This window comes from Stegodyphus dumicola, chromosome 10, assembly GCF_044657685.1.
Source record: "Stegodyphus dumicola isolate Sdum_Otavi_A_Nest chromosome 10, ASM4465768v1".
In the NCBI taxonomy this organism is placed as follows: domain Eukaryota; kingdom Metazoa; phylum Arthropoda; class Arachnida; order Araneae; family Eresidae; genus Stegodyphus; species Stegodyphus dumicola.
In genome coordinates this window covers 114,739,137-114,759,849 of record NC_140777.1, presented here as the reverse complement: position 1 = coordinate 114,759,849, position 20,713 = coordinate 114,739,137, and the positions used below count along the sequence as shown (strand labels likewise).

Below are 20,713 nucleotides of genomic sequence, written 5' to 3'. Positions count from 1 at the left end.
AACGTCGACAATATTCTTTAAAGTTCTGAATCGAGTAAAATTACAGTTTAAATATTTAAAAAAATTAACAATTTCTCAGATTTGTAATAAAGAGCAAAAACATATCGAAAATCAAAGTGTATCGACATATTTATTCAACAATATACAAAACTTTTTTTTTTTACTTCTAAATTAAATAACTATAAATTTAGCAATTAAAATTATTAAATCTACTAACTCAAAAAATTTGTAGAACTACTGTTAGACAGCAATTTCCTTTTGCATATGCTGAAATTATCTCGATTTCCCACTATAGATACTTTTAAACGGGGGAAATCAACACACCTGCTTTCACATGTTTGGAGGCAGATTTATTACCTAACCTTTACCAATTTTTAGCCCTTAGAAAAGATAGGCATTGATATGCAATGTAGATTACAAAAAGACATTTATTCATTAACCCCTCTAACTTTAGCTTACGTGTAAATCTGAGCAAAAGAAACATTAAATTTGCACAGAAAAATACAGCAAAGTTTGAAACTTCAATCACCCGTGCTTATTCTCGAAATTGGAATTGCCTTGCCACGAAGATGTTTAAACGCGGACAGCAAACGCAAGGCGCAGAACAGAATTTCTGTAGTCTTGTGACACGAGCATCAAATCGAAGGGATTTCTTCTCTGAAGGAAGCGAAAAACGAATGAAAAGAAAAGAAGGTTACAAAACCGTGAAGAAAGGGTTCAACGAATTCTCCTGGCCTAAATGCATTTTACTTCCCTCGGACACTCATGCTTAATAAAACTTAGCAAAACCGGTGCTGCTCTATCGGACTAAGAGCGGATTAAAACTAATCTATTCAAGGCTACGTTCATTCAGGTGCGTGAGCTTGGCTGTGCAACTTCCGCAGGTCAGAGAGACACGGATGGATATCATATGCTGAGCAAGGATTAACGGATGGCAAATCATTGGCGTGATGGATGTAACCCGCTGTAAAAGTTCTCAGCCAGGCTTGATCACTTGCTTATAAATTTAGCCGAGAAAATTCACTTGATGATGAAATGTAATTGATAGGTAAAATATTTCCATAGCAGACGTTTTTAGAATTATGAACACTAAGAAAGTAAATATATACAAAGTACAACATTACTTTAACTAGCAAAAAATTCTGGGGTACATTTAAAAAGAATTACAGAAACCGTTGCAGTTTGAAATTAATAATATGATAATAATAATGATCATAGAAAGAAAGGAAGGAAAAAAATAAAAAGAAAATCTGAAAAGTTTCAGATTTTAAATTACGTCCTAAGGGGCGTTTTTATAACGTTTTGCGTGTTACCTTTATTTATTAAATAACATGTTCTTCGCAGTTAGACCATAAAATTTAGTTCAACAGCAATATCGCAAAATAAATTTAAAATGAGCATATCTTTAGAATTTCGGATATACAGTCTCGCGCACTGGAGATAAATATTTTTTCTGTACAGCGTTGCCATTGCTCACTTTAAAATATTCGAGTTTGTTAATTAAAAATTCGTTAAAGTTTTACAAAATTATGAAATCGATAATAAAACAAATTCTAAATTAGGGCTACCAGATGCCCATATTCGGTTAAAGATTACGGTATTCAAAATTGGATGGCTGTAGGTACCGTTGTTTTATCACAATGCGAGAAACACGCACACATTTATGCAGATTCTTCATTATTTAATTTCTTTAAGCATAATACAGAGCGATAATACATGGTGGCAACAATTTGAAAAGTAAAACAACGCAGAAAGTGAATCAACGCAAAATGCTAAAACCAAATTAATAGTTCTTCTCGGCAAATTGCCCCTTTGGACTAAAAAGAAACTGTTCCGTGAACTGACTCTAATTTTACCATGGACCTAAACAATAAGTCTTTAGAACAATTTTCTATGTCGAATGCAGCTCAAAAAAGATGAAAATCCCTTTCAGACATTTACGAGAAACGTTTAACTACTCAATAAAGTTACGACAAGTCTCGCAATAAGCCTATATACAACATTACTATATGCCTATTTTATTTACATTTGTCATGTCACCGTACCCCCTCCCCCTAAAAAAAAAGGGCACGCCATAATTATGGGTTAAATTTATACATAGTAGTTAGAAGAACAAAATGTGAGCCGTTTGCAAAAGAACATAAATTAATCACCCCATTCGACGTCAAACTGCACCGACTACATTACCTATAACTGCCATCATTAAATGAATTCTACAGGAAGATTTGGATGTTCCAATGAACATTTAATTTAGTTCATAGACTTGCAAGGCTGCTTTCAAACGCCCCCTCCCCTTTTATTGTCAGGACTATTTATTATCCTTTATCCGAACTCTTTATTAATGGTTATTGTGATACTATACCATAGCAGACTCATCGGACAAATAGAAAAGTATCATCTTCCATGAAGGCATATGCGGGCCTTCTAATTGCTTAATCTGATCCGTTATGTGTGTGTGTGTGTGATTATGGCAAAGCCTCGAGGGCTATCTGCCTAAGAGGAGGTATGCCTTCGTGAAGGACTTTCTAAGGAAAACTGGCTCGTATACACGTTACACATGGGAAAAACCACGAAAACGCCCATGCAGCCATCCCGTTCGCGGTACTGTTTCATTCGAACCTCGGACCGAACTACCAGTGTTCAGCGACTTTACCGCTAGGCCGCTGGTGGGCCTGATCCGTTATGAAATCCTGTGAAACGATATATTTCTAACCGATTTTGTATACAAACTACTGAAACCAGCTGCACAAGTGCGTGTCTGCTGTTATTGTGTACATTCGCAGATATACGCACGACTACACTAGTGATCAACCTACGCACGGAACACTAGATATGCTAGAAAGCGTGTGCATCCACCGAAGAATACAGTCCTATCGTTTGTAGCAGCTTTCATTTAGAAATTAAATTATGAAATATGAATACTTTTGAGATAAAAGAACAGAAAAGAGAGTTTAGGGATAGAACACTTCACCTCTAAATTTTTATTTGAAAATGAAACAGTATACATGTCAATTAGCCGATGGACAATAAAAATCCCGTTTTTGGCACATTTGTAATTATTTTTAAAAACTGTAAAAATTCAACTGGATTTTTTTTTTTTAATTCTACCTTGGGAGATATAGTTCTTTCTTGAAGTGACCAATTCTGGCAGTTCCGCAAAAGATCACTTGAATTTTTGTGCATATCAATCTTAAATATGTGGACTGAAGATCAACTGGGTCGATGTACAAAAATTCCACAATTATGCATATGAACTGTACGAAAACAAGATACATATATTCAAGGAAATGCGTTTATAGTCTTTCAAACATTTCCTTTCAGAAATCAGTAATTTACGATCGAATTGGAATAGCCAGTTCACATTCAAATAGCATTTGTTTCTCTAATAAGCTCTTCGAAAAACAGCGCTGTAACCTCTCTAAAATACCACCCATGGTTTAAGACAATTCTGCGTCTTCTGCGGAGATAGTTGCTTTGTGTCAGCCATTGTTATTTAAGTTTTTAGAGCTGAACATCAGCAGTTCGACCACAGGTTTAAATCTTGATGAATAGCTTGGCTATTTTGGCGTTTTCGTCATGTGTAAAATAGTTTTCCCAAGAAAATGCTTTTATGATGGCGGTGGTGTGGTGTATTTAATTATGGCAAAGCACACTAGGGCTATCTGCCTAAGGGAAGGGATGCCTTTGTGGAGGACTTTCTAAGGGAAACTGGCTCGTATACACGTTACACATGGGGAAAACCACAAAAACACCCATGCAGCCAGCCCGTTCGCGGGATTCGAACCTCTGACCGAACTACCAGTGTTCAGCGACTTTACCGTTCGGCCGCTGGTGGGCCGCTTTATGATGGCATCCTTTCCTTTATGCAGGGCCCACCAGCGGCCAAGCGGTAAAGTCACTGAACAGTGGTAGTTCGGTCCGAAGTTCGAATGCCGCGAACGGGCTGGCTGCACTGGCATTTTCGCGTTTTTTCCCATGTGTAACGTGTATGCGAGCCCGTTTCTCTCAGAAAGTCCTCCACGAAGGCATCCCTAGACCTCAAGGCTTTGTCGTAATCACATAATAAAACCCAACCCTTTAAGCAGGTAGTTTTCATCATTTCCCATAAATAATTAAACGCTATAATTTCAGGTATACTAATCATTTTCAAAAATGATCATCTAACGGACGGGTCACCATGATAAGTTTCAGATTCCATAAATAATCAAGGAACTACAATTCACATATTTTATGAATTGCCAAAACTTTAGAGATATTCTGTAAAACAAAGAACATGGTATACAAAGAGTACGATTACTTACTAAATTCTATTCGTAGAAAATTTTAATCCACAGCGATGAATTAAGACAATGAAAATTAGAATGCAGTAGATAAATCTGCTTATGCATTAAGCAAAATGTCTGCATCATGATAATTACATAGCTGTTCTCGATACTGATTGACCAGAACGCTGAACGCATTTACACTGCCAACAGTTACACCTGCATGTATACTGTCCCGTAAAGGTAGTCAAAGCAATGAAATTTGAAGACAATATAACGAAATCCACAGCTATAAGTACGAAGGTAGAATAAGAAATGTAAATGTTTTGCAATATACATTCACAGGTACCGCAAGGCAAAGTCCCAGATGGTAGGAAACTTCCATTCAACTTATCGCTTAAACATTTCGTACCTATTTTTAAGCGTGATATATATATATATTATATATATATACACTTTTAGACAGACAAACAAACTAACAAACAAACAAAAAAAAAAAAAAAAAAAAAAAAAAACCGACGCACCGAGAAGATACAAAGCAAATTATACACAGATTGATATGCATACAGGTTTCGACGGAAAATGCAAAATTTTACATTTTGGCTGCCAATGAATGAAAGGTTGTCGCTACAGCACATCTGATCTGCGTAACTGGCTGGATATTTAAGAGGAGAAATTACGATTCCAGGTCATAAATTCTTCGCGAATTTCATTCCGTGTACTCTGGTAGACAGTAACTATGCCTCGCGTACAGGTGCGCGAACGACATGCGCAGATGTCAGACAGAATTTTAGAGAGGTCGTGTAGTTGGCCTCAAAGAAGCCGGTTGGTCTTATCGGTGAATAGCTCGACATTTGAGCAGGAGCGATGCCACTATTAGAGGATGTTGGCAAGAATGGGTGAACCATGGCCGCACACAGCGTCAAGAAGGAAGGGTAGGAATAGAGAAACGACAGAACGTGAAGACCGAGTAATCGTCAGAGCGGCACTCACAGCACCAAGATGCATCATTATCATCGATTGTACGTGCAACTAGTGCCTCAGTGACCGCAAGGGTCATTCATAGACGGCTCGTAGAAAGGGGGCTGAGGTTACGGCACCCCTTGCGCCGACTACCATTGACCTATGTACAACGTCAAGCCCGTTTGCAGTGGTGTCGGGCTCATTCGCACTGGAATGTCATTGACTGAGTAGAATAGTCTTCAGTGATGAGTCCTTCTTTGAACTGAGGCGCGATGACCAGGGAAGGCGAGTCTGGAGACGCCCCGGACAGCGGTGTGATACCAACCTGACTGTCTTCCGGAGACAGGCCGATAACCAGGATTAATGGTATGGGGTGCCATTTCATTTCATAGTAGGACCCCTTTGGTTGTCATCCGTCGCAACCTTACAGCACAGCGGGACGTCGACTAAGTTCTAAGGCCCGTTGTGTTGCCCTTCATGTCACGCCACACTGGGATTACAGTCAGTAAAATAATGCCCGCCCCCATACTGCTCATGTTTCTACTGCTTGCCTTAGTGCTTGACGAACATTACCTTGGCCAGCAAGGTCGCCGGATCTCTCTCCTATTGAGCACGTTTGGAGCATTGTGAGCAGGGCCCTCTAATCAGCTCGGTATGTTGACGATCTAACGCGCCAGTTGGATAGAATTTGGCACGATATCCCTCAGGAGGACATCCGCAACCTCTATCAATCGATGCCAAGCCGAATAACTGCAAAGGGCCAGAGGTGGACAAACGCGTTATTGACTTTTTCACTTTGTAAAGCTCTATCACTTCAATAAATCATCCAATTTTTCTCAAACTGTAATCATTTGTTTTTCTGTATATGTACATCACTTCTACCGATTTTCGTCCCATTCGGATAACTCCTTCTTGGTGCGTCTTTTTTTTTTTTTTTTTTTTTGTCTGTCTAAGAGTGTATAAGTACGTGAGGGTATTTTACCACCTCGTCATCAATTAAAGTAAGCCTACTTTATTATGTTATTCTTTTAAAAAATTCTATTAGATGTTTTCGTACCTAAACGAAACTGTTTTAAACAATGTCACGTAATTTTAAATTCATTTATAAGAATTAGGCCCATGCAACAATAATACAGTAATTAAATTAAAAAGTGACATCTGATCATGTAAACATTTGATCTTCCAGCTGATGCAGCAACATTTCGTTATACAGTACATTAAGCTTAATTCAAAGACATAATAGCTAACTATCAGTAAAATAAAAGGACTCAGTACCCAAAAAATCATGAAACTATCGAAATTTTTCATCGCTTTAATTTCAGGTTGCAACATTTTTAAATATAGAAGCAAAAATCTCAAAGTTGAACCTTTAGTAATTCAAAAGTTATTCAGATATTGATTTTCAGCGGTAGCCATTTAAATAGATAGCCTCTTTAAAAGGTTATTTGTTAATATCACAGCCTAACGGAATAACAAATTATTTTCTTTCTTTTCGAGAAAAAACGCGCGAATGACGTCACAATTGAAAAGAAAAGGAAAATATACACAAGTTTGCAGTTGAACAGCTAATTTTTACATCCTGAATATAAATCGACTTTTCTCGATGCTCACTTTTTGTTCCCACGCATGTTTTAAAACCAAATTTTTCAAATAAGCATGACCAAAAGTTTTTTCTTTGGAGGGGGGGGGAAGGAGATAATTAACACAAAAGTTTATTGAATTAACATTCGTAGTCATTAAAAAAAAATATTTAAGCTACGAATAAGTTAGATTTTCTCAATTTTTCACTAGCCTGTTTACCGCCAAAAATTTTTTATTAAATCTAATAAAGGAGCAATCAGCAATTCACGCATGGTTTCCTGCAGTATACCTTAAAGAATGGCGGAAAAAAATTAAGAGCAAAAATATTGATATTTAAAAATGCAGTGCGAAATTTACAGAGATTTGTTGCTAAATTGATTAATTTTACAATTGAAAAAGATTTAAACTGATTTTTTTCTGTCTTCATTTTTTGCTCACAGGCATGTTTTAAAAATACTAAAGCATTTTTTGTAATTGAAATAGCAATTTAACATTTTTGGCACATGCTTATTGTGACAAAATTGCATAAAATTAACATTAGGATTTGTTATCATTTAAATACAGAATTAGTTAAGCTTTCTCGTTGTTTTAAAATAATGAATTACAAAGAAAAAATATTAAATCTAATAATAAAAGCATAAAAAAATTCAGGCACAGTTTTGTGTAGTTTATCTCAAGAAATGCACCCCCCCCCAAAAAAAATCACTGTTTAAAAATATAGCAGTAAATTTGCAGCTATTGCGCAAGTATTAGAATAACTTGTTTTCGACCTCAGTGAATTTCAAGATTATACAACATATATATATATATACATATATCGAAAAAACTTCTCTTAAAACCATTCTCTCGTAGTGCATAGTTTTTTAGTAAATAAACTAAAAGCTTTCTTTATAAATATTTTTTACTTATTTAGGATAATTTACCAACATTATTTTAGATACATAATTTTATTTTATTTGCATATAAAAGCTTCCTATTGCTTAACAATTAAATACGGAGAATAAAATATGAATAATTTTTTTTTTCCTTCAGATTTTTTTAACTATTGCATTACTTTTTGGTATGTTATTATATTTAATTGTATTTGAGAGTACAGATGTTAACTCAAACAATGATTTCTTGATTTCTTACCTTTTTTTTTTACTGAAGAATTCGATGATTGGGGGCAGAATAATCATTTCTGCATCAATTATCACATATATTATTGATTATCTACACCCCTGATTTCAACATTCGGTAGAACTGCTACTGTTTCTGCACTGTTCAAGCAGACAAACGACTATAACTAACCGACAGATGCGAGTGCTACGCCTGTTTAAATATACACGTGGATTTATTCAGTCACAGATAAACCGTAACCCCATGGCTATAAAAATATAGATATGGATATGGATATAAATAGAGTTTTCTCGAATGATAGGCAAGAAAATGAATTTTCTCGGCTAACAATAAAATCCGCCTATCCTTTTCTCGCCTGGCAAATAAAATCCATGGTTCGTTTCTTAAAGATTCCATTTCTGACTTTTAATTCTTTGGAATTTTATAGTATATTTTTTCAGTGTAGTTTGACATTTACTGTCCAGACTAAAAGACCGTTAAAGTTTCGGATCAAGGAATACGAATCTTATGTCGGAAAAAGGCGAACTAACAAGTCTTCCATAACTAATCACGGAAATTTAATCATAATTTTGACTCTGAATCTAGAAATATTATCCAAATATACTTCTTCCATTGGTGAATTCGGTTTTCTTGAAGCTTTTAACATTTAGAAAGATTTATCTTGCTTAGTTAATGACTTTGATTCCAATCCAGTCCTTTCTAATACTTTTAAAATACTATTAACTTAATTTTTGAATTTTTGTTACTATTTCTGCCGATAGATGGCGATGTCTTCTGTTTCGCTTTACTCTTTTTAGGTATAAATATAACGATAGCTTTTAAAAACCCTACTTGTATATAATCATTAACAATTTTTCCCCATGTTTTTACTGTATTTGTAATTCAGTATTATATGTATTGTATCTATTTTTTCATGTATCCTTATTTTATACTTGTATCTTTTCTTTCGCGACTCCCTCATGACTTCCCACGCTCACCCTCGCCACACTCAGGGTTTGCACTTTCGGCTCTAGGCTTTAAGTTTTTTGCCGCTTGCAATGCTGGTTATCCTCATCCTTAACTTCTTGCTTCCTTTGTGTATTTTAACTGTTAAGATAGTTTTACGTGATTGAGCACTATTGGCATAATGTTTATTGAGCCGGATAAACTGTATTCTTATATGGTATTCCGGCAAAATATCATCAGTCAATCAAAAACCCCAGCGGTTGTATGCTTGATGAACCGCCATGTCATAAGTCCTTCATTGCAGATTTCCTTCCTTCTGATGAAGACGGACTTCTGTTCGCCTTTGAAATCGATAACATCTTAAATCTATGGCAATCTACATTCGTGCTTTGCCTAATTTTACTTAATTCTGACGTTTCTTGCAAATAATTTCAGCATGTTTAGTTAATCATTAAATAACTTACAATAATTTAAAATAAAAATAAACATATTACGTAATAATTTTCTGAGAAAATTTACAAAGTGGGACAAAATTTGAGACTAAATTATAAAAACCTAGTTTCTATCTCGTATTTTTTAAATTTTCCTTCGATGCATAAATACAAATGTATTTGCTTGTACGTAAATAATGTAAAATTCTGCATTTCTTACTACAGCTTGACACTTGAAGTCTTTTTGATTCTGACTGTAGCCTTTAACCTTAGAGAGAAAGTATTAAAAACTACATTCATGACTCACGCTTATCGGTCAATCGGGTTCTTGTTAATTTTTCAACCGTGGGAATGTGCTGTTCACACAGAAATGTATTTCCAAAAAAGAGATTATTCTTGGTTTAAAAAAACAGCCAGTGACTGATAACTGAGCGTACTTATTTTTTGCCAAGTACGAATAAAAATTAATAAAATCTGTATCTTCAGATCTCTGAATAAGATTTGTTTCACACTGTAAATTAATTAGCTCATCTATACTTTCCTGGCGCGTATGAGCGTAGTTAATGAAAATAATATAAACTCAGACTTCTTTACACAATGGAATCTTGGGAGTAGGACAATCTCTGCTTACATCGGCTTTTAGTTTTATATAGATAAAAACCATCGACCATAGGGCAAAAGAAAGTTTGCCAAGAGGGTTGGCTGCGCCCTCAGTGTACCCCTCAGCTGTGTGTTTCGGAAAAACCACTCAGTATTTCTGCTGCGACTTATCATCCAGATTCATGGAAACTGCAAATTAATATACCTAAGATGCTAGACTTACAGGGCTGTGCTTACTTACTGAACCAAAGGCAGCCGAGAAGAAAATAACTAAATTTCTCGAAAGACTTTTAGAGCACAAAAGTTGAAAGACTAAGGGGGATGAGTGTTCCATTAAGAAAGTAATCTAAGTCGATAAGTTGAAAGACGACCGTTTTAATCGAAACATACTCTAAAACACTTTTACTTATACATATTTAAATTACAGACATAACTGAGCTTGGCGGGGGAGGATTAGCTACAATTGTACAGATATAATCAAAGTTCTCAGCTACGGCTGTTCTCATATTATATTGAAACATACGCAGTCAATGACAGGTCCACTTGTGCCACCATCTGTTGGTTTTCCAAACAGCTTTATCGGAGCATTTAAAATTAAAAGCCTTATTTTCTCCCAAGAAAGAGAGAAAGGAAAAAAAAAAAAAAAAAAAAGACCTCGAAATTAGACCTATTTTTCCGAATTGAAAATTACCGACCTTCCCAAACTCAAAATTGATTAGAACTTAAAATAGCCTTCCTTAACAATCAAACCTTACTTTTAAAAATACTTACTCAATACATATTTGACGAAGGTCTTGCTCCTCCTCTCCCCCCTCCTAAAAAAAATCATTCAACTGTAAAAAGCGCTTGCTCAACGCATTTGAATTGAAAGTTTTCAGTGCGCAATCAAAGCTTTTCCAAGAAACAATGAACAGACCATACAAGTTTGCATTAAAAAATGTAAATTTGTTTCAAGAAAATACGTCGATCTGATAAGGAGTAATGGAATGAATGAAAATGTTAGATTTCCTGAAAATGAAAAATTGATGAATCAGATGTCAAGGATATTAATGAATTTTCATTTAAAGAGCTTTTCAGAGATAATGGCAGAGGTAAAAATAATTTTATAGAAATTTTGGAATTAGAAATCTACTTTTACAGATTCTATTTTTTTAATCAAGAAGAAAAAGAATTCGTTTTAACTAATTATTAGTTTTATTCCCAAAGAAAGAGAGGAAAAAAAAATGATCATTTTCAAAGTGGAAAGTAAACAATAAGACCTGACGTTAAGATTTCTTACTACTGGATTGACTAATTATTATTTAAAATAATTCATTCTATTTCAAAAAATGAAACTGAGAAGAATTTTAGGTACTCTAAATTGTCTGAGCTATGAAACAAAAACTTCGCAAGATCTCACGAAATTAATTATTTTTAAAATTTTAATTATTTCATTCATTCATTATCAAATCACAATTTCAATTAATGCAAAAAGTTTCCTCCAGCTCAGATTAATACGCCAGACTCTTCATCTTCCCAGAAAAGTTTTATTTCAGTTACAAATTAAGAATTACTTCGCACTAAACTTTTCAAAAAAGAAAAAAAATGGAAAATTAGGCTGTTAAAAATTTACCAGAAAACTCCATAAAAATATAAAATCCCACGAATTAATTACAATGATGACCTATGGTTCCAAAAGACTTAGTCTTCTTTGGATATGGAAGTTTTTACGAATGCAGGACTGAATTATGTTTATTTGTATTCTCAGAAATACCAATTTCGTTCAGATATGGTCATCTTACAAAGGTAAGTGTAATGACAGGTTTCACTATCTTTTAAAAGCACAAACTGCTAAATTATTTGATATAATTTCAAACGTACCAATAAGATTTTGGTTTTACAAAATGGTAACATTGAATTATTCGTCATATCCCTATGTTTTCCAAGAAAAAGAAAATCTTTGCTAAAAATTTGATTTTGGGCAATTTGCTACGCCCTTAAAAACAATAGCACTTTTTCGAATTTTCTTAAAAAAAATCCAAAGGATTAAAAAAATGCTGTTGTTAGAGAAGCATAGAAAAGAAAAAAAAAAGCATGCTTCAAGAATAAAAGATGATGTCAGCTGACAGCAAACCATACACGATTATTACTGCAAATTAAAGCCATAAACTATAATACGCACGACTTCATTACCTAAGTCTAACATTCAACCTTTAAATTCTACTTTTAACAGTATTGGCATCGCTGGCACATTTTATGGGCGACATTTTCTACGTAAAACATTACTTTATAGGGTTTAGTCATGTGGATAGTCCAAGCAGATGAAAAATAACGAGATTCTGCTACACAAAATTGAATTACTGTATAAAATTAAATGGAGAAAAATTGTGTTTTACTCTAAATAAAGTATTCAAGAAATCACTACGAGATTTCAACGGCTATATACTCTTGTTACACCCCCTTTTTATCCCCCGGTCGACACTTCTGAATGAAAATTACGAATATCAACTAAATTATGATCACGGTGAGAAATTGATCACGAACTGCTCCTTCAGACAGACGTATTTAAGAGATTTATTTCGGTTATTGCCAGAGAAAACAGAACAGGAAAGTCGAATAGCGGTCCTTTTGAATTTTTGCAAATTATTCTAAAATACCATCTTCAGAACAAAGTTCCAAATACTGTAATACTACTACAAATCTTCCGCATAGTGGCTATAAATGCTGCTAAAGGTATAAGCTGTCAGAAGAGTTTTTCAAATAAAATAAATAAATAAATAAATAAAAGTCATTTAAGAAGCACTAAGGACTACAAATGTATAGTTCGCATTTAAGAATCTTTCTATACTGTCAAAATAACGGCACCTGAGATCTCTGCTGTCGTCAATGGTTTTGAAAAACAAAAAAGTGTACACATGACTTCCTTGTACGGAATATTAAATTTCCTGCATTTCATTTAAACTTATTGAATTGAATTAAATCTACTTCGTCGATAGCGCATAAACTAGAAAATAATAAATGCACTTTTTAAAATTCACTATATTTATTTACCATAGCGACACTCTGGCGCTAGGTTCACTTAACGCTAGGTTCAGATAGTGGTTAGCGACGCTGACTGCCGTATCGAAGGGCCCGATCTTGGAAAAGGCATGGATTTTTATAAATATATAGCGTCTGTGCGGCATGGGGGTATTTTAACACGCGGCGAGCCGAAAGTCCTCTCGAGAGGTTGGTGGTAGGGGAAGAGGGGTGGAAGACCTTCGAACCCTTCCCCTAAAAATTGGCGGGGGGTGGAGCTGAGCAAAGTCGTACTGTCACCTGTATGGTGCTCGAGGCTCTTGCCAACAGCAGGCACAATCTTGCACTGCTTGCACACAATGACTTTTGTGGGCTTGTTCTGGTGTTACTTGCAGTCAACGGAGATAAGTCATAACAACAACACATTTTACATCTTTGGGTTCACCATTTTCTACGTACGCCGTCAACTTTCCTTCGTACAGATATGTTAATATTTAATTCAAGTCTTCTTTTTATAAGTCCAAAGGAGCTTTGTTCCTGAAGGACTATTGTTTTCGTTTTGCGATTTTGCGTTGAATCACTATAAATGTCCGTTTCACTTTTCAAACTGTTGTCACCAAATGTTACAGTCCTGCATTATATTTGAAGAAATTAAATAATGAAAAATCTGCTTAAATGTATGTATATTTCTCGCATTGTGATAAAGCAATGGTACATAGAGCCATCGAATTTTGAATGACGTAATCCTCCTAAGTGGAATGTGGCATGTGGAAGACCAAATTTGAAATTTACTTTATTATCGATTTCATATTTTGTAAAACTTTCAACGGATTTTTGATTAACAAACTCAAGGATTTCAAAGCGAGCAATAGCAACACTTTACGGAAGGGGGAAACCTTTTTATCTCCAGCGCGCGGAACTGTGTATCGGAAATCCTAAAGATATATGCTCATTTTAAAATTATTTTGCGACATTGCTATTGAACTGAATGTTATGGTTTAAGTGCAAAAAACATGATATTTAATATATAAAGGTAACACACAAAACGTTAAAAAAAAAAAAAAAAAAAAACGCCCCTTTGGACGTAATTTAAAATCTGGAACTTTTCAGATTTTTTTTTTTTTTTTGGGTTGCTTTCGCTTTTTCTTTTTAATATGCTTAGTAGTGTGTTAAACTTTGTGTAAAGGTTAATAATATGTATGTGTGAGATTTAATGAGCTGCAAAGGTTCTGGATTACGAACTTAACGCACAAACTACTTTAAGCAATTATCTGGGATCCGGGGACGGATTAAGTCATTTTACATTAATTCCTGTTGAGAAAATTAATTCAGCTTAGGAATATTTCGGATGACGAACTATCTTCAGAAACGAATTAATTACGTTCCAAGGTTTCACTAATACAGTGGAATCTTAAAATATAAATACACACCATGACATGTTTTAGTATTTCATGAAACATAGTTATTTAAAAAATTCTCATGATCTCTACTAAACGAGAGCGTTGCACATTAGCTTATGGACCGCATAAAGGCAAAAAAAAAAAAAAAAAAAAAAATCTTAATTGCCTCCTGTTCTGCACCTTAATCGAGTAATTTATATAGCCATAATTCACAATCCAATACTGATTAATGCATTTAGGTACATAAAAAATCATTAGTTTTCAAGATAGGGAACCACGAAAGATAACGCACATAGGGAAGACAACGAAAACGCCCATGGAGCCAAGGGAGCTCCTGGAATCGAAACCAGGTCGGAAATACCAGCGTTCAGCAATTCTACTGCTCGTGGTATTCTATTGGTCGGCCTAAATTGCCGAGAGCTTCTAGTTTCTCGATTCAACAGAAAACGATTTAATTAAGTGAAGGGTATCTACCTGATCTTTTGTGGAGGACGAGCTGTCGGAAACTAGTCTTACATTTACGATACCAAGAACTTACAAACAGTTTGCTCTTCAAGATTCGACAATTATAGCCAGCACCTAGTACAGACTAACATTCCAAAGAAATGAGCGGTTAAAAATATTATCAAGTAAAATGACTCACGTAATTTAAAAATCTTCGAATACCACAATTTCAAATTTGAAATTCTTAATCGTAGCTATAAGGAAATCATTAAAGAAAGGAAGATATTTTACCAAGCCTTTAGAAATATGATGATGTTCTAAACACCAAAACAAAATTTCTACATTTATTTCCAAGACATATAAAAAGTTAACACCAATTTATGTCCTAAGTCTTGTTTCTTCTGTGTTCAGTAATAACAATATTCAAGGTGGTGGAAGACAGAAGACTATCACAAAGCGCGTTCACACTTTAAATTTCCACAGCGCTGTTTTAGCTTTAATTTTTCAATAACAGAATATAACTATTGGGATCTTTAAACAATATTTCTTCCATATTTGCATGCCTTAAATACCACTTGTTTTCGTGTGCGGGGAGTGATATGACTAATTCATAATCATCTGCTCGATTTTTCCAGTTCTTAGGATTACTTAACGAAGGAGAAAATTTATTGAAACAACGGCAGGAAGTAATAAAAGTTGAAAATTATATAGGCTTAACCCTGTTTTTCAATAGTCACTTTTTCTAATTTCCATTTATAACTGGAATTCATATATTCGAAGTCTAATATGATATTTCGAACAATTTTACTGTGTTTAATAAATTTACTTCATAATTTTTACTGCACTTCTGTTTATGTAAAGTACTCTATTTAATTTTCGCACGCATTCTAAAGCCACATGCAGCATTTTAACCCTATTCTTTAAAGTTCATTTATTAATCACAACTAAGAACGTGTGTAAGATCTTCACGGCAATTGCTACATACTCCGAAGATGTTCCTACTGGGGTCAATTTTATGTTGAATACCATTTACATGCTGATAACCGATCGTATGCCTGTTTTCATAAATAACAATTTCATAAATTTAAATCAAGTTCGAATTTTTTAAAATTCTGTTTTATAAATATATATATATATATATATATAGCTAAGCTTATACTAGCTTTTTACGTTTTCTGAAAAATTTGAGTCTTTTTCTCTTTCGAATTTATTATACGAATGATAAACACGTTCATGAAAATAACTGTGTTGTTCGTCTGATACATTTAAAAAAGAGGGCAATTTTTGCACAGATCATTTCTGGTTCTCAACCAGCAGGACATGCAAAAATGTAGTAGCCAGTAGAACGAAAAAATAAAGTATTCGGTATGACAGGTACATTTTAAGAGGCTTTACTATAACTTTGGATTGTAAAATTTTTATTGCAAGACAGAAGAGCTGTCTCAGTCGAAATTTGAATAGCAAACTGGAATTTGAATAGCAAACATTTGAATAGCTACTGGATTTTAATAATAAGAAAGAATTCATATGAAAAAAATTTAATTTTAGGCAAATACATTTTTTCATTAAATTTCTTTTCAGAAGTTTTCGTAAAAAATTTTATATAACATAATAAATATACACATATGGTTTTATTATTTTATATGATGCATTTATCATTCGTTCATAATTTATTTCAATGCTAAAGAAGGAAAGGGGGGAAGAAAGACCGCCGTCATTCATCATATTTGTTTTGAAGAATGGGTTTTATAAAATGACCAAGAAATTTAATTCTCTAAACGGGCTATTTATGGTTGAAAATCAAGTGAAAAAGTGGTTGAAAATCAATGCCAGAATCCCTGAAAGTATACTTTTCTTTACCTTAACCTTTTCACTTTTATTTATTTATTTATTTATTTATTTTTCGTTAATACATTTCTATTTTTAGAAAAATTAATGTTCAAATAAAAATATCAACATCTCGCAGAAAATGAAAATCTTTTTTTTTTTTTTAATTTTTTTTAATTGCAATTTCACTTATTAAAACAGATAAACTGCATGTAGTTTTACATAATAATAACAACAGAAATAAAAATATTATTTAATAAATTATTTTAGATGTTAGTTTTTCAATCCACATCTTATTAAAAAATTCTTTGGATTTTGACTTACGGAACCCTTTGAATAGTTGCCCGAAAAGCCCAATTAAGCAAAGCACAGTTTGAAAACCGTTATTCTAGAAAAGAAGTTTTCAACCGGGAAAGATTCCCTCCTAGAGGAGAATTTCATAGTTTCAATAGAAGGAATGCGGTCAGCCTTTATTTAGTTATTTTAACATTTAGTTTATATTTAGTTTAATATTAGTTCAGCCTTTATTTAGTTATTTAAGTTAAATATTTAGTTTATGAATATATATATATATATATATATAAAAAAAAAAAAAACCTACTTTCATTCAAGTTTTGGCAAAACATTTCCTATATTATTTATTATATTAACATTTCCTATAATTTAATTTATAAAACAAGTTAAAAAATAATATAAATATAAATAAATGTATACATGCATTTTTAAAGTTATGGAAAAGGGGGAAATGATCTAGCAATGGTGAAAGAGGTGCAACTGACAAAAGCGATTGAGAACCACTGTTCTAGGCTCTTAAGGTATCACGTAAGAAATGGATGCATGCGCCTGTATGGTTGCAGTTTCGATAAATAGACTTATGATCAGATTGCGAGTACGAACAAAGGTCTCTAATTTTATTATTTACAAACACAAACACACATTATAAAATAATTCAAGAATTGCTCTATTACGCGGCTTCATTTAGAATACTACAGTGCCTTAACAAAAATTAAACTAAAATTCATATAATACATTCTTATTAAAAAAAGCTAATATATAAGTGGCATTTCGCAAAAAAAAATGATATATTAACATGAAAAATTAATTTTATAAAGAAAATTGACTGTTTAAGTAGAGTGGAGGTGTCATATATTCTTTAGATCACACACATATTCAGAAATGCAACATTTAATAATTAACACACAACTTTCTTAGTACGTGAAAAACAAAGCTACGTTTCTAGTTCGGAGTCAAATCTTGATTACTGCCAGTGCTTACAAGAAGAATAAGAGGTCTGTGCTTTAATAGAGTAAACAGGTCTGTGTCTTATAGGGTCGACAAATACTTAAAAACAACGGCAAATACTTTTCTTCATGCATGATGCACGTACTTGAAGAGCCGTCGCAAGATGCAACGACAATGGTAGTGTGACGATCTTTTCCTTTTTGTTTATCAGAATGCGATGGGGGGAAAGCCCCCTAACCGGCAGAATTAAAAAAAAATTACAATAGCATTTTATGCTCTCAATTAATTAATTAATTTATTTATTTATTTTAAATTTAAGTAAGTTCTAGATAGTGAATACTGGGTCACCACGGCTCTGCTCGACCAATGAAATACAATATACAAACCTAAATTTCCAGGAATATCAAGCAAAAAAGGCATCAATGATTAACCAGACATTTTTATCAATTTAGAGCTTCGTACTGCTTTTTATATTTATCACAAAATATTGTGTTTTAAAACTAATTACTTGTTAGCACAAACTTAATGTGATATCTCAAAAGTTCGTTTGCGATTATTTCGTCTAATTTACATTCCAACTCACTTATGTTTACTTATTCCAACTCATTTGTCACCTTGCTTTTTTTCTAATCAGTCTCTTTATCTCAACAATATTCATATTTAACTGCCTAATTTCTAAATTAAAGCTGCTAAAAAATTAAAGAACAATATTCTTCGGCGGATGCACATGTTTCTAGCATATCTAATATTCTTTGCTTAAGTTCAAAGCAAGTGTATGTATGTGCATATAATACTATAACACATGTACACTTATACTGCTGGTTTTGGTAGTTTACCTGCAACATCGGATAGGAAAAAGATGAAAATGGCGCTGCAGAGGATTTTATAATCGGCCGTATTAAGGAAATTATACGGTCCGCAAGCCAGTTTTTGCCTACCCCTGGCGTAGAAGCAACCGTATAGTATTTTCTGATAAATGCTTTCTTTCATGTAAACAAGGAAAATTAATAGCGGAAGCCCCCCCCCCGAAAAAAATAGTATGATTGTGGTCCTGAATTTCTAAACAGGTCTTGCTCTAGTTAAGTGACATGCAGAAGACACCATTCTTGCTGCAGAGCGAAGGTATTTTCATTTTCCAAAAGTCCTCCTCCCACACGGGGTGGGAAAAAAAAAAAAAAAAAAGTTTCTTATTTCAAAGCTTCACTAACACTAACTTGATTAACTCCTTCTAATAATTTTTAGCAGATGAACAAAACAGTGCTGTTAGAGAGGTAAATTTCCTTTTCTACAATAATAAAATAATTGTAAATTTTCAAAATGACGACAGGATAAAAAACAATCATTTTTTCCCTTCCTTACATTCATATATATATATTTCTAAAATAGTTCAGCTTAAAAATTAAGTTCTTAGAATTATTCATATTAAAAATTAAGCTCTTATATAATAACGAGCTCCTACTCAAGTAATATCGAAAGGTTATACTTTAAAAAATTTATGTGAAGCTATCTTTCAGATTTTTTATTCTTATAATTATTCATACTAAACCATATATATATATATATTATATATAAACTTATTATTTACATACACACTAATTCCCTGTGACATCTCAAAAAGGAATAAAGAGTTCCGTTATAACGGTAAAAATAGAATGCATTTTCAGTTAAAAAATTTTTGGAATCTCAAAATTAATGGGAAATTAGTGAAATAACTGATTGAATTCGAAGGCGATGAATCCGGGTGAAAGTTTCATATCATTTTCAACTCTCGCAGTTTTTTCGTATTACTTTTGTTTGAATTAAACACAAAAATATTTTGATAGCCATAATTTGCAAACTCTGCGATGTATAAAAAAAAGACTTCTTTACATTACAAAATATTGGTCAACCTCAAATAGTTACCTAAAAAATCTATTTCGCCGAAAAGACATCTCTGAGCAATTTTTCTTGGTTTGCAGTAGCACAAGGTTGCATTTTTATACCACAGAAGGAAATATAGCATTTTAAAAGTGTAAACCATATCTTCACTTTGGTTCAAAATGTAAACGCGGTCGGGATGAAAAAAAAAGAAAGGAGGAGTGGAAAAAAAATTGTACTTACTATTTCACGCTCCAACGTAGGTGGGGGAGGTTCTCCAGGACTTCTCTGGCACAGGTGAGAAGGGGCGAAGGGCACACACACATCGTGGAAGCAACTCAGGCATTCTGTAGAGGAAGAAGCAATAACTTGATGATTACGAAGTATATTTGACACGAGTTTTATGTCCCGAATGTCCAGATCGTCTTCATTCTGGACATCCGGATGATGGATACGTGGTCGGACGACAGCGGTCGCGTTACCCTCGCCATTAGCCGGCTGCTGCTCGCGCATTTTAATATTTATGCTATCAACTATGCACATCGGTGGGAAAGTGTGGATACGCACCTGAGAAGATAATTTCTATTTAAGTCTATTTAGGGGATTTAAGTACAGCGACAAAGCAGTGTCATTTCCATGTATCCACTGATTGCTTGCTCTTGTATAAGAGATTTAAATCTAATTTCTAATAATCTATTTGCTGTTAATATAAAAATCTTTGCAAAATAAAACGCAGATTACAATCTTCAAAAATTTGTATACTATTTAGAGACGAAATGTCCACTTTTAAGGCAAAAATTCTATTTCAAGTAAAAATTATCAGAAATATTTTTAAAATGCATATATATCACAGATTCACTCTCCTACAGCGCCAAGCATCGTAATGATAAACACTAAACAGAACCAGTGAGTATGAAAATTTTGAAACGAACCGCTTTAAATAACGGTTCTCGGGACCTCACCGCTACCGCTCAACACTACTTTCCCACTCCAGCGCTGAAAGCGAGTGATTAACAGTCGGCATAGATGACTTCGGCGTCGAACT

General features: G+C 33.7%; 1 protein-coding gene across 2 annotated transcripts in view; it reads right to left on the bottom strand.

Moving 5' to 3' along the window:
• LOC118202418 (phosphatidylinositol 3-kinase regulatory subunit alpha-like) overlaps positions 1-20,713 on the bottom strand; it is a 313,423-nt gene that overhangs the window by 65,737 nt on the left and 226,973 nt on the right. For both annotated transcript variants that reach the window (XM_085825402.1, XM_085825403.1), the window contains exon 5: positions 19,912-20,015. In XM_085825402.1, coding sequence (XP_085681528.1) covers positions 19,912-20,015 — 104 coding nt within the window. The remainder of the gene's footprint in view (positions 1-19,911; positions 20,016-20,713) is intronic.